The 14950-nt window shown below is 37.3% G+C and overlaps 1 protein-coding gene across 1 annotated transcript in view; it reads right to left on the reverse strand.

The window, feature by feature from the left end:
* Nucleotides 1-14950, reverse strand: part of TICRR (TOPBP1 interacting checkpoint and replication regulator) — a 43364-nt gene that overhangs the window by 19356 nt on the left and 9058 nt on the right. Inside the window, exons 5-14 of the mRNA XM_059915391.1 lie at nt 14547-14676; nt 10705-10844; nt 9667-9885; nt 7013-7164; nt 6303-6400; nt 5165-5258; nt 4995-5074; nt 4586-4822; nt 3872-3965; nt 1869-1926 (exon numbers count right to left, since the gene is read on the reverse strand). Coding sequence (XP_059771374.1) covers nt 1869-1926; nt 3872-3965; nt 4586-4822; nt 4995-5074; nt 5165-5258; nt 6303-6400; nt 7013-7164; nt 9667-9885; nt 10705-10844; nt 14547-14676 — 1302 coding nt within the window. The remainder of the gene's footprint in view (nt 1-1868; nt 1927-3871; nt 3966-4585; nt 4823-4994; nt 5075-5164; nt 5259-6302; nt 6401-7012; nt 7165-9666; nt 9886-10704; nt 10845-14546; nt 14677-14950) is intronic.

The following is a 14950-nucleotide window of genomic DNA, read 5'->3' on the forward strand; positions in this document are numbered from 1 at the left end:
CCCGTGTGCCACAGCTGCTGAGCCTGTGCTCTGGAGCCCGTGGGCCGCAACTGCTGAGCCTGCGTGTCTGGAGCCCGTGCTCTGCAGCGGGAGGGGCCGCCGCGGTGAGAGGCCTGCGCACCACAACGAAGACCCAACACAGGCAAAAATAAAAATAAACAAATAAGGGCTTCCCTGGTGGCGCAGTGGTTGAGAGTCTGCCTGCCAATGCGGGGGACACGGGTTCGAGCCCTAGTCTGGGAGGATCCCACATGCCGCGGAGCAACTAAGCCCATGAGCCACAACTACTGAGCCTGCGCGTCTGGAGCCTGTGCTCCGCAACGGGAGAGGCCGTTGACAGTGAGAGGCCCGTGCATCGCGATGAAGAGTGGCCCCCGCTCTGTGCAGCTGGAGAAAGCCCTCACGCAGAAACGAAGACCCAACACAGCCAAAAATAAATAAATAAATTAAAAAAAAATAAACAAATAAATAAACAAATAAATTTATATAAAAAAAAAATTCACCAAGAGTAAAAAAATTCTAAGAGCAAGTCACTTAAATAAAAACCAAATAAACCAGGATCCACAAACTGGGAGAAGCCTTTTTTACCCATCAATGACATAAACATTAAGGACACCAATAATGCACACCAAGTTTCAAAAAAATGTTTCTCTATCTCCATTATAAAAGCCTCTGTTACCTGCCTTAGGCTGTCTATGAAACTGATGTACGGCCTGACAGCCAAATTTGATCTTTTATTTTCCATTTTTCCCAAGTTTTGGAGAAGTTTAATATCTATAGAAAATTTCAACGTAGAATCATGGTGACTTCCGCGGTGGCGCAGTGGATAAGACTCCACGCTCCCAATGCAGGGGGCCCGGGTTTGATCCCTCGGTCAGGGAACTAGATCCCACATGCATGTTGCGACTAAGAGTTTGCATGCCACAACTAAGAAGCTAGCGAACCGCAACTAAGACCCAGCGCAACCAAATAAATAAATATTAAAAAAAAACAAAACCAAAAAAACACACATAGAATTTTCACTAAAATTCACCAACTGTCAACATTTGTTTTCTCCCTCCGTCTCTCTCTCTCTACGTTTGTACAACTGCCCACCCCAGAACGCTGGAGAGTGAGTTGCAGACATCACAACTCTTCAGTTTCCTATATTTCAGCATGTATCTCCAAAGAACAAGGGCATATATCTAATCCATCCTCGAATTTCTCTCATCGTCTCAGTAATCCCATTATAGCTTTTTACCCTAAATTTAAGACCCAAGCAGGGATCATGTAGTGCACTTATGTCACACTTAAATTCCTTTTATCTAAACCAGCTCCACTGCCTCTTTTCTTTTTCAGCTTTCATGTTAATGGCATTAAAAAAATATTTTAGGGCTTCCCTGGTGGCACAGCGGTTAAGAATCCACCTGCCAATGCAGGGGACACGGGTTTGAGCCCTGGTCTGGGAAGATCTCACATGCCACGGAGCAACTAAGCCCGTGTGCCACAACTACCGAGCCTGCGTGCCTAGAGCCCATGCTCTGCAACAAGAAAAGCCACCGCCATGAGAAGCCCGCGCACCGCAACGAAGAGTAGCCCCCGCTTGCCACAACTAGAGAAAGCCCACGCACAGCAATGAAGACCCAATGCAGCAAAAAATAAATAAACAAAAAATAAATTAATAAAAAAAAAAATTTTAGACCAGTTATTTTATAAAATGCAGTATTTTGAGACCATGTGAACATCCTACTCCTCTAGCACACAGTATATGGACATATTTCATAAACCAACAATTACACAGAACTATAATTTTTAACTATATGCAACTGCTGAAATATATGTAATCAAAATAAAACTGTCACTGAGTACAACAAGGAAACAAAGTATACCTTGTACCGTGTCTTTCACTGGGAGTGGAGGCTGCTGAAGAGTAGGGTGAGAATTCTCCTGAAAGATGAGAAAATCCAATAAGAAAATTTAAATAGGAATTCATTTAAAAGAATAAAAATTCCACAAGAAACCCTTTGATCCTTGCAATTCCACTTGTAGGAACCTGTAACAGAAATAGTTGTAAAATGCACAAAAATAGGGCCTGGAAATATACACAACAAACTGTCATCAGCGATTACTTCTGAGGAATGGATGGTGAAGAGGCACTAACATTTAACTTTATATAATTTCAATTTTTAAACGATGTTTCTGTATATCTTTTATAACTAAATCATCAGGGAAACCCCATAATATTAGAGGATGGCTATACTCTTAGGAACGTCTCTGTATAAAACTGCTATTTGGGGACTTCCCTGGTGGTCCAGTGGCTAAGACTCCGTGCTTCCACTGCAGGGAGTGCTGGTTCAATCCCTGGTCAGGGAACTAAGATCCCACATGCCCTGTGGTGCGGCAGAAAAAAAAATACCCACCTGCTATTTATTTGCTATTATAGTAGAGGATTCAAGTGCCTAAACTCAAATGGCATCTAAACAAGAGAATTGTTTTTAAAGATTTTGTTGCTGTTTTTTCAATGATGCCACTGTAATCATTAAAGAATAAACAGCCAAATAGCGGAAACTTAAGAAATGATATTCTTTTTTAACCAAAATCAAATCCTGATCTCAGTAAATCTGGTCTTAAAGAAGTTAACTGGGGCTTCCCTGGTGGCGCAGTGGTTGAGAATCTGCCTGCCAGTGCAGGGGACACGGGTTCGAGCCCTGGTCTGGGAAGATCCCACATGCCGTGGAGCAACTGGGCCTGTGAGCCACAACTACTGAGCCTGTGCGTCTGGAGCCTGTGCTCCGCAACAAGAGAGGCCGCGACAGTGAGAGGCCCCGTGCACCGCGATGAAGAGTGGCCCCCGCTTGCCGCAACTAGAGAAAGCCCTCGCACATAAACGAAGACCCAACACACCCAAAAATAAATAAATAAATAAATAATAAATTTAAAAAAAAAAAAAAAAAAAAAAGAAGTTAACTTTCTAGGCCAATCTGAAACAAAAGTTTTCCAAAAGGAGTGCTAGAAAGGACTGCTAATCGTGTAAAATCTAGTGAGAGAGGTGGTCTGATACCTTTTAGACTTCATACTCTCTGAACAAAATTTCCAAGATATCTAAGATATGCATCTTATTCACTCATACGTATTAAGGTATACTAAGAAAGTGAACACCACTAACTCTTCAAAAGAAACCCCACCTCCAGTACTAAAGCACAGCTATAAATCTCTAGAAACAAACCACTATTGTAATGATTAATGCTTCTAAAGCTAGTTCTCCTAGAATTTTAACTCTTCTCATAATTCATGCAGTTCAAAGGTTTCAATGCATTTTTTTGTCTCTCTCCTTCTCTTAGTAAGACATTAATTCTACTTAGTAAATAGACTCCAGCTGGATTTCTTTTTCTGCAACCAACAAGTCCTAACATCTACTGCCACAGAAAAATAATTACCACCTGGCTTCATGAGTTTTTTGTTTGCTTTTGTAACTTGTTATTGACGTAAAACATACTTACTGAAAAGTACTTTCTGGTACACAAAGTCCTATTATGATTGTACATTATTTTTCAGTGGCTTCTTTTGGTTATGTTACTATTTCATGAGTTTTCTTAACTACATTAAAGACTTTGAATTAACTTATTCATTCCTAACTTTTACTATTTTTTTTCCCCTTAATATTATCTCTGTCACACTTCTGGGAAATATGATTAATCTTTAATAAACTTATATTTCTTTATTCCTTAGATTACAGTTGTAGACACATTCATAAAAATACCTAATTTTATTTCTGTATCCTCCAATGTTCATTTCTTAAAAGTAAAGACACTCACTGTGTGTTTCATTCTTATTTATTGTATGAACTCATGCCCAAAGTGATACCACTTTCTATCTCCTGGAAATGACTTACATTTTTCGTAGCTCTCTTGGATACCTTGGGAATTTCAATTTGTCGCAGATTTTGTGAAACCTCTGCAATGCTTTTATGTCTTATTGCATTTTTCCTTTTAAAAATAGAAAGAAACAGTCAATATACACTGAAAACAGGTTACAGCTAGTTAGATGAGAATGGAACTAAAGTTTAAAATAAAACACTTAAATAGAAGTCGGTTATTTTGAGGTTGGCCTGAACTTACAGTAAAACAAGTCAATCCCAGAATTTCTAAAAGTAACAACTATAAATTTAACTAGTTATGAACAATGAAGAGCATCATGGAAAATATACAAAGTAAGCTGAAACCCTAAGCTTATCTCATGGAAGGCTCCTAGTTCTTGGAGACCCCATGTGGAGAGTCAAGAGGGGTCTGTGACTACACAATACAAGACTATATGTTCCCCAGATAATATAAAGAGTGTCAGATGCTCCTTGTTAAGAACTCTAATAATTGGCTTCTGTGATTCAGACATAAGGGCAACTACTAATTCAATAAATTATAGACAAAGACAACTGGACTATGGCTTAAACATACCCTATACCAGAACTATAACAGTGCAAGTAATTCCTTTAATTCCTTGAGCTCCTACCTTCTCTTCTTAGCTGATCTGGTATAGGGTATGGCTTAAACATACCCTATACCAAAACTATAACAGTGCAAGTAATTCCTTTAATTCCTTGAGCTCCTACCTTCTCTTCTTAGCTGATCTGGTACGAAGCTCCTCCAGTTGGTCAGATTCAGTGCCACCCGACACTGACCTATGAGCATTTGACATAAGAGGCACAGAAAGGGGTGATTTGCTCTCTTGCGTCATGGAGTCATCACCGAAAAAATCTGTAGGAAGGACACGAGCCAGCTTCTGAGGAATCAGAAATCCTAGGCTGTCGTAAAGATTTCCAAGTATCTTTGGGATTGAATCAATATACCTGTGGAATAGATTGATTAAATATGGAACAGTCAGTCACCATTCCACCCTCTCTACTCCTTTCCTCACCCAGCATGAGAAATAGTCCTTACAATTCTACAATTCTGAGACAATACCTATATAAGTTCTTGGTAAAATTATTTTAAATTTAAATTAGTAGTCATCAAACTTACAATTCCAAAATTTCTTCCAGAAACTTTGCTAGGTATGCCGAATCTTCAGTTAAATACACCATGCGCAGCATATCTGTCACCTGAAGATTTTAGAAAATTACCACATGGCCTCTGCAGGAAGCTGAATGCATCTACAGCACATCCCCAGTGGCACTAAGCAGTATACTTGCCTCCTCCACTACTTGCTCCATTTCATCTATATGTTCATATACTGAAGGGCACTGCCGACACATCTCCAAATGAAGAAATACCTGGAGCTGGCACCTTGAGAGAAGAAAAAAGCTTGGTTTTATCTGTTTTGAGTGTCACTTAACTGAAATGAAAGTTCCTTCCTTATGCAGAGATCTGTTTACATAAGAAACAACAACCAAAAAGAAGAGCCATTGCTTTCTAAATAGCAATATGGTTATTAGGTAAACAGGTGTTGCAAACTGAACATTGGAACATTATAGAGAATCAGCTACAAAAGCCTCTTCAAGCAATTGGCAATCTATTTTAAACTGATATATACACAGCCATTAAAAAGAAAAATGAAATAATTCAATTTGCAGCAATAGGAATGGACCTAGAGATTATCATACTAAGTGAAGTAAGTCAGAAAGAGAAAAACATACATCACTTATATGTGGAATCTGAAATATGACACAAATGAACTTACCTATGAAACAGAAACAGACTCACAAACATAGAAAACAAACTTATGGTTACCAAAGGGCTAAGGGCGTGGGGGAGGGATAAATTAGGAGTTTGGGACTAGCAGATACAAACTATATTATATATGAAATAGATAAACAATGACATTGTAAAGCAACTATATACTCCAATAAAAATTTTTAAAAAAAGATAAACAAGGTCCTAGTGTGTAGCACAGGGAATTATATTCAATATCCTATAATAAACCATAATGGAAAAGAATTTTTTAAAAATGAAATATTAAATTGATACAAGTAAATCTTGGGAGCTCTGTTTTGGAGTAATGGTTTAAAAAAAAAAGGGGGACTTCCCTGTTGGTCCAGTGGAAAAGAATCCGCCTTACAATGCAAGAGACGCGGGTTCAATCCCTAGTCAGGGAACTAAGATCCCACATGCCGCGGGGCAACTAAGCCCACACGCCACAGCTACTGAGCTCGTGCACCTCAATTAGAGAGCCCACGTGCTCTGGAACCCGCGCACCACAACTAGAAGGAAGCCCACGCACCGCAAGGAAGAGCCCACATGCCGCAACTAAGACCCGATGCAGCCAAAAATTAAAAAAAATTTTAAAATCATAATAAATCTTTAAAAAAAATTAAAAAGGAAGTTAATTACTCTCTGACTTTATCTTCTTTATCCAGTTTTCCTACATTCTGTCGAAGACTTTTGCTAGTTTTCAAGAGGTTGTTTCTTACTTGATGTAGGCAGTTCATCTGAAAATACAAAATTACATAGGAGAATATTAATATTAATGCTTATCATTATTTCTAATTTCTTCACAGCTGACTAATAATGCCCTAAGAAGGGAAGTACATCCTCTTTCTTTCATTTGAATGAAAAATAGTGTAATATTCTTTTATATTTTTTAAAAGAACATGTAGAAAAGTATTTGAGAGCAAGTGGGCATGGATACAGCAAGCCTGCAGATTTGAACTTTCATAAAAGGAAGATTCCATAAAGTAGTGATTGAGAAGTCTAAGCAAAATGAATCAACATTTTAAAGAAATGTTCCAGGTGACTCTAAAGTGCAGCCAGGGTTAAGAACCACTGGCTTAATTCATGCAGCTAACATGCAACTTAGATGAGGACAGAGCTTTCATTGGAAGGGAAGTACATGTAATTACTCCCACCTGGTCCGTTTCCTTGATTTCTGCCTTCTCAGTGGACCATGTCCATCTTCCAAGACCTAGAACTGTGCTCACCCCCTCACTCATCATTTTTGAAATGTGCACTGCATAACAGATATTTTCCAAGACATATGAGCCAGACCCACCAACAAGCAACTAACATTGTTATGACAAACAACAATATCCGGATTCCCTTACTTCTAATTCCTTGGTGCCTTTGGACTTTAGGAATGCTTTAATGTTTGAGATCATGTTCCGAGCACATGAATACAACACGATTTCTCCTGTGGCCACAGTCTTTCGGTAATTTTCATGTATGTAAGATAGTAGCTCCTCCTCAGTTTTAAAATCTGTGGGAAAAAAAGTCAAATTGATCATCAGATCCAGCTGAAGTCATTGTATTGTTTAAGCCAGTGGCTACCAACTGGGAGTTTTGCTGCCCAGGGGACATCTGGCTATGTCTGGGTGGCAGTGACTGGTGGGGAGAGGGAGGGTACTACTGGCATCTAGTGGGGTGGAGGCCAGGGAGGCTGCTAAACATCTTATAGTTCACAGAGGATTATCTGGTCCAAAATGTCAAAAATGCTGAGGTTGAAAAGTTCAGAGATAGTGATTAATTTTAAGGGTTTGCAAATCACGTGTACATGTTATAAATTTAAGGATAACCAGTAATGGAGAAGAAATAAACTATACAACCTCCAAACTTAGCAGAAAGGAAAAAGATGCATAAAGAAAAATTGATTAATCCCATAGCCTGGTAGAAAGGAAAAAAACAATTGAAAGCACAAAATAAGACACTAAAATACACCCTAGCTTATCAGTAATCATAATAATTATAAATATTTATCTTATGAATACACTGGTTAAATAAAAGGTAGAAACTGTCAGACTGGGTTAAAAAAAAAAATTATGCTGTTTACAAAAGACATACCCAAAACACATGACAAAGAAACATTGGAAATAAAGGAATAGAGGTATAATCACAAGGAAAACATAAATGATTTTGTATGGACCTAAAAAGAAAGCCTCAAAATATATGATGCAAAAATTGGCAGAACTGCAAGGAAATTTAGACAGATCTACATGGTGGAAGACTATAATACAATCATCTCAGTTATAGATTCTTTTAAGTAGAAAAAAATTAATAAGAATTTTGAATATTCAAATATTAAGATGAATATGTATGGAACCAAGTACCCCAAAATTAGAGAATACACATTATTTTCAAGTACACATGGAATATTAACAAAACAATCACATATTAGGCCATAGAGTTTCAACAAATATTAAAGATTCAATATCTTACAGAACACATTGTGCACAGTCCAAAAAAATTAAAAGCTAATTACAAAAATAAAACACTCCCTTCTATTACTGATGTCAGAAAATATTTAGATGTATTGATGAAAACAGAATACAGCAAACTTATATAATGCAGCTAAATTTATACCTAAAGGAAAATTTATAGACAAATTATCTTTTTAAAGAAAAATTCAAAACCAAATTAGCTAAGGGTCCAACGTAAGAAATAACACAAAAGAGTAAATCCAAATAATAAAGAAGGCAATAATAAAGATAAAAACAGAAATGAATTAAGTAGGAAAAAAAGAAATGAGAGAGCAACAAAAACAAAGGTGATTCGAGAAAATAAAGCAGAAATTCAAAATACTATTAAGAGATAAGGTTTAAGTTCAATTTTTCCATAAACATATCGTTATTCCTGCACCATCTTTTGAAGATTATCCTTGTCCTGTTGAATTGTTGGGGGCACTACTGTCAAATATCAATTTACCACTGCTGTGCAGGTCTATTTCTGGAAAGGATCTAGTCCAGAAATTATGCTAATGCCACATTGTCTTGCATTACTGTTAATTCTGCTCTCCCATCTGCATTCTGGTATACCATACTAGCTCATCGAAGATGTGCTATCTCACTCAAACTGATTATCATCTATGATCCAGTATTCCACAGGAAAAAAAAAAATGTTTAAAGAAGCAGAAAACTTTCATTCCAGAATTTTCAAAAGAACTCAAAGGTGACATCAGGTAATTATTGCCCAAAGTTCATAAGCTATTGTCACAATCACCCCACAGTACTGGCACTGTCAGTGTAAGCTAAGAATGTATCCTGAGAATGAGAAACATACTGTAATTCAATCCATTTTTAAAGAAGAAAAAAGAACAAATGGGAAAATAAAAGCTACTGGACTGAATTCTTCTGCCTGACTTTGAAAGACCTCAATCATCTAACCCTAGATTATTCACGAACCTTTTCCCTTCTCTTTATTCACAAATGTATAAAACTTCTTTAACCACTTAACTTCTTTAACCACTTAAAGGGCCAAGACACAGCCCTTCTTTGTGATTTTGCTTATGCTAATCCTCCATCTAGCACACACTTCTTTTACCTTTCTGCCTTCTAAACTCTGCTCATTCTTCAAAGTCTAACCTGGGCTCCACTGGCTCCGTAAAAGCCTTCTCAGCCTGTTCTGCTCAAGACTGGACTTTCCCTTTCTTGACTCCTAGTATGTCTTTACTTCCAAAATGAACAAGTATTTTCTGTTACAGTCTCTTGGCTCTCTTATGTATTCATTTTACCAATTCGTTGTGTATATGTATGTGTATATATATATATATATATGTTCATTATTACTCTTTGTAGCTGGATCATAAATCTAAGGAGAGGAAATTATCTTATTATGTACTGTACTCCCCATAACACACTTGTGGACATACAGTAGATAGCCAATAAATGTTCATTAAGCGAGGGATATGATTAAAACTTAAAAATATGAGAGTACAGAAGAGTAAACATGAATTTAGATACCAAAATGCAATGGAACTGAGGAATACCTTTAGGTTTAGAACTTCTCAGTGTCCTTCCTTTGTTTTCCAATTTATCTGCTGTTCTTCCATTGGCTATCTTTTGGATCCCTTTCTCCCCAGCTGTGTCTGGACTGCCATCTGGATGTAACTTCTGAGCCTTTACATTCAGTCTTGCAACATTCAGCATCTTCAAGGAACGGCACATGGTATTCATCTTCTGCCTCACTGGAGTACGAGGGAAACCTCCTACCAAAACGACATCGTGGGAAGAAAAGTAAAATAACTTTTACTTCTGTGGAATCAAGAACTACTTTAATTCAGATGAAATATTCTGTGAAGGAATATTGAAATGAAGTATATCCATTCAGAATGATCTGAATTAGGTAGTTCTTTCATCTCTTTCTACCTACAACACAGGGTAGAAAGAGAGCTCTTTTTTTAACTGAAGTTTAAGAACTAAATATCTCAAGGTGGTTAGATGATTTTTACATCTAATGCCAAACAGACAACAGACAAATGCCGAACAGACTCATTTTGGTGTTACCCAGTAGTCACAGAGTTGTGATGAAACTCTTTTGAAAGGCAGTTAAGCAGTCTGCATCCAGAGCTCCCTTTTCCATGAATAACTTGTTCATGGAAACTTATACTAAGGAAATCACTCAAAGGTAAATCATATGCATGATGTACACTATAGTATTATTTATAATGGTAAAAACTGAAAACAATCTACATGTTCAACAACATAAGAAATTTGCAAATTTTGTTAAGCAATGAGGTAACTAAAAAAGCAAAGTAGCAGATGAACAAGTATTTATAAGCAGCACACAAAGTTGTATTTAAATTTCTATTATAACTAAAAACAAAAATGGTTTAATTCATTAAGAAGGTAGGATTGTGGGAGATTTTTAAAATCACTACTGTACTAATGTAATTATTTTCAAATATGAAATATAAGAACTTGTGCTTTATTCAGTTACCATTTCAACTTCATTTTAAGGAATATCAATCTTTTAAAACATACAGTGTCAAAAAAGACTGTAAGAAACAGCCTTTCTATGTGCTTACGCTTCTTTTTGCTGTCTTCCTGATTGGACACAGTGTATTCTTCACGAGACTTTCTCTGGTAGAGCTCAGAGAGGCAACGTGTCAATTCACTTTCAGTTTTGGAAGGCTCTTCCTTATTAGATGAGGCAGCCTGTAGTAACCTGTGAATAAGTCAAGATGTCTCGTACAAAGTTGAAATTCTGATTTTCCAAAATGCTTTAAAAACAAAGCAACAGCAATATCCATTATCCTTTTAAAAGCTAGTCAAAAGATGTCTCCACAAGATGCCTTCAAAGTATTTTTTCTCAGGAGGGAAAATGTCCCTCTTCTCATTTATGATTTGTATAAATTCAGGGGCAGAAGCTACCTGTTCACAAAACCATTAATGTATTAACACATACAGTATTGACTTTTATTAATAAGATTCTTCATGTCCTAGGGTACATATCTAATTATGACAACTATTTCACTCACTTCTGGGCTTCCATAATTTTTACCCAGTTTCCATACATTAAAGTACAAGATGATGTAATACAGTGTAGTGAGTATCAGAATAACTTTTAAATAATTATTTCACACTCTAGTAAACTAATTTGGGATTGATGAGCAGGGAAAGAAACAGGGCAGGGGAGATGATTAGTTATTAACTGCTTTCCCGCCTAGAGCTAAATATCAGTCACTAAGGAAATAATGAAAATAGCACAACTTACAAAATGTATTATTTCCATTTCATTATCTTCCATTATCTGATATCATCTGACTTAAAAGTAGGAGAAAGTTATGGTGCCATTAGTTGAATTAGTTCATACAAGCAGCAGGTCTGAAGCAGCCTAATTCTCTTAAGTGTGCTGGTATTTCCTTGAGCAGTGAGGAGGGTTGCTTTTTCCCCCCATTAATTTACTGTATCTGCTTCAGATTTTTTTTTAAATGAAATTAAGCATCATGGACGCAGAGAAAGCCTCACCCAATTTCTTCCCATCCCTTCCTCCCAGAGGTATTCCTAGATTTGTGTGTACCTTATTTACAGAGACATACATATGTAACAAAATGAATAAAATGCTGTTTCATATGTTGTAAATCTTATGAAAATGGTATCATACAACACCATCCTTTGGCAATTTTGTTTGCACTCAACATATTTTTCACGTGTTGCTCTGGTTTATACCGTTTTACTAATCTATGTATAATATTCTATTGTATAACGATACTGTAATTTATTTATCCATTTTCCTGCTGAGAGTCTGCTAGTCCTTTCCACTGGAAATGAACATTCTAGCACAGCTCTCCTTGTGTTTGTGCAAAAATTTCTTCAGTGCAGACACCTAGAAGTAGAATTGCTGAGTGTCAGAGTATGTGAAGTTTCTGCTTTACTAGGAACATTGTTCTCTAAAATGGTAACCATTTTACACTTCTACCATCTAAAATGTGCTCATTTCCCCACATGCTAATTTTTGACAATCTAATAGGTATAAAATAGAACCTGGTGGGTTTTTCCATGTTGTGGTTTAAATTTCCACTTGCCTACGCTGAGTATCTTTCCAAATTACTGCTCTGTTAGATTTCCTCATCTGAATTGCTTGTTCACAATTTTTTAAAAAATTTATTTATTCATTTTTGGCTGCGTTGGGTCTTTGTTGCTGCGCGTGGGCTTCCTCTAGTTGCAGCGAGCGGGGGCTACTCTTCGTTGCGGTGCGCAGGCTTCTCATTGCGGTGGCTTCTCTTGTTGCAGAGCATGGGCTCTAGGCGCGCAGGCTTCATTAGTTGTGGCTCGTGGGCTCTAGAGCACAGGCTCAGCAGTTATGGAACATGGGCTTAGGTGCTCCGCGGCATGTGGAATCTTCCTGGACTAGGGATCAAACCCGCGTCCCCTGCATTGGCAGGTGGATTCTTAACCACTGCGCCACCAGGGAAACCCCGCTTGTTCACATACTTTGCCCGATTTTCTATTGGATTTCTTATTTTTAGGAGATCTGTACTAATTTGGACACTAATCCTTTGCTGGTTATATGGATTACAGCTACCCGAGTCTATGACTAGTCATCATATAAACATTTTAAAATTCATTATAGTCATATATGTTCCTTCATGGTTTGAATTTTTTAGGTCTTATTTGAGAAATCCACCCTTAGCCTAATCTTCTCTCGTGTTTCTCCTTCTTACAATTTTAAAGTTTTTACTTTTCACGTTTGGTTTTTCAGTTTATTTGGAATTTATCATTATGTATGCTGTGAAGTAGAAATCTAATTTTTTATCTTTTTTCTTCTGGATAGCCAATCATCAACACCACCATTTACTGAATAGTCTATTCTTTCCCTGCTGCTTCTACTCCACTGGTCTATCTGTTGATCCTTGCACCGATACCACACTATGTTATTTACTAGAGCTTTATGGTAAATTTTGCTATCTCATATGGGAAGGTGCACCTGTTATGCTCTTAGCCTTTTTGAGCTGTACCATGTCCATGAATCAGAAGACTCATTATTATAAGATGTCAGTTCTTCCCAAGTGGACCTATAAGCTCAATACACACTCAATCAAAAATCCTAGCAGGCTTTTTTTGGGTGTGTGGAAACAGGCTGATTCTAAAATTTACATGGAAATGCAAAAGGTCTAAAATAGCCAAAGCAATTCTGAGAAAAAAAAAAGAACAAAGTTGAGAGGACACAGACTACCTGATTTCACTACTCAAGATAATGTGGTATTAACATAATTTCTGGACTAGACTCTTTCCAGAAATAGACCTGCACATTGGTGGTCAACTGATTTTGACAAAGGTGCCACAGTGATTGAGAAAAAGATTGTCTTAACAAATGGAGTTGGAACAACTGGGTATCTTTATGGAAAAAATAAACCTCAACTTTACTTCTTAATATTTTGAATTTCTGCCATATCTTTTACATTTCCAATATTATTTATGAGTACTCATACAAGTAGCTCAATCTTGCTATAGATTATTTTATTTGGCTTCTCGAAGAATCATCTTTTGTTTCTCTTGATTTCTATTTGATTTATTATTTTTATTATTGCCTTCTTTTTTTAATTTTTGGGTTTACTCTCTTGTATTATTTCGTGTGTTGGTCTTAGCTAATTGGTTTTAAATTTTTCTCTTCAAAAGATACTAAAAATTTTCCTTTAAGTATTAATTTAGCTGCATTATTCAAGTTTGCTATTTTCCTTTTTTATTGAAATTTAATACTAAATATTTTCTGACATCTATGAGTGTATTTTGTTTTTGTAATTAACTTTTTCTAAATTTTTAGTTCTGATAAAATACACAACATAAATTTATCATCTTAATCGCTCTTAAGTACATAGTTCAGTGGTATTAAGTATATTCATAATACCATCATCTCCATCCATCTCCAGAATTCACCTTGTAAAACTGAAACTCTATACCCATTAAACAATATTCTCCATTTGTAATTAGTTTTTAATATTATTGGACTATACTCAGAAAAGGTGGTCTGTTAAAAACAACAACAATGGGCTTCCCTGGTGGCGCAGTGGTTGAGAATCTGCCTGCCAATGCAGGGGACACGGGTTTGAGCCCTAGTCTGGGAAGATCCCACATGCCGTGGAGCAACTAGGCCCGTGAGCCACAATTACTGAGCCTGCGCGTCTGGAGCCTGTGCTACCGCAACAAGAGAGACCGTGATAGTGAGAGGCCCGCGCACCGCGATGAAGAGTGGCCCCCACTTGCCACAACTAGAGAAAGCCCTCGCACAGAAACGAAGACCCAACATAGCCATAAATAAATAAATTAATTAATAAAACAACAACAACAACAACAACAACAAACTCACATGCAGATAACTGAGAGCTGACTTCAATAATCAATACCCAGAGAAAAAAATAAGTTTTACCAAAATGACTCCATCAAATTTGAACTGGCACCACTAAAGTTAGAGCAGGGAAACCACTTCTCCACAACAGCGGAATTCCAGGGAGCTGTGCGGCCAAGCTCCTGCTGGGCCCATTCTGGAGTAGGCGGAGCTACAGAAACAAAGGAGCAGAGATGGGAGAGGAAAAGAGGCATTAGAAGCAAAGCAGAGAATTCCAAGCACTTGCTCCTCCCTTGGACTGACTGCATTCTTCCAAAGGACATACAAAGCAGCATCGTTAACAATGTTCCTTCAGCTGCACCCCCAATCCCAACAGGCCTATGTTGTCTATGAAAAATTTGCAAACACGGGCTTCCTCACTGTTCCTCCAACACACCAGACACACAAACCTTGGCACTTACTGTTGCTTCTACAATGTTGTCTCC

This window comes from Balaenoptera ricei, chromosome 2 (genome assembly GCF_028023285.1).
Source record: "Balaenoptera ricei isolate mBalRic1 chromosome 2, mBalRic1.hap2, whole genome shotgun sequence".
Taxonomy (NCBI): Eukaryota; Metazoa; Chordata; class Mammalia; order Artiodactyla; family Balaenopteridae; genus Balaenoptera; species Balaenoptera ricei.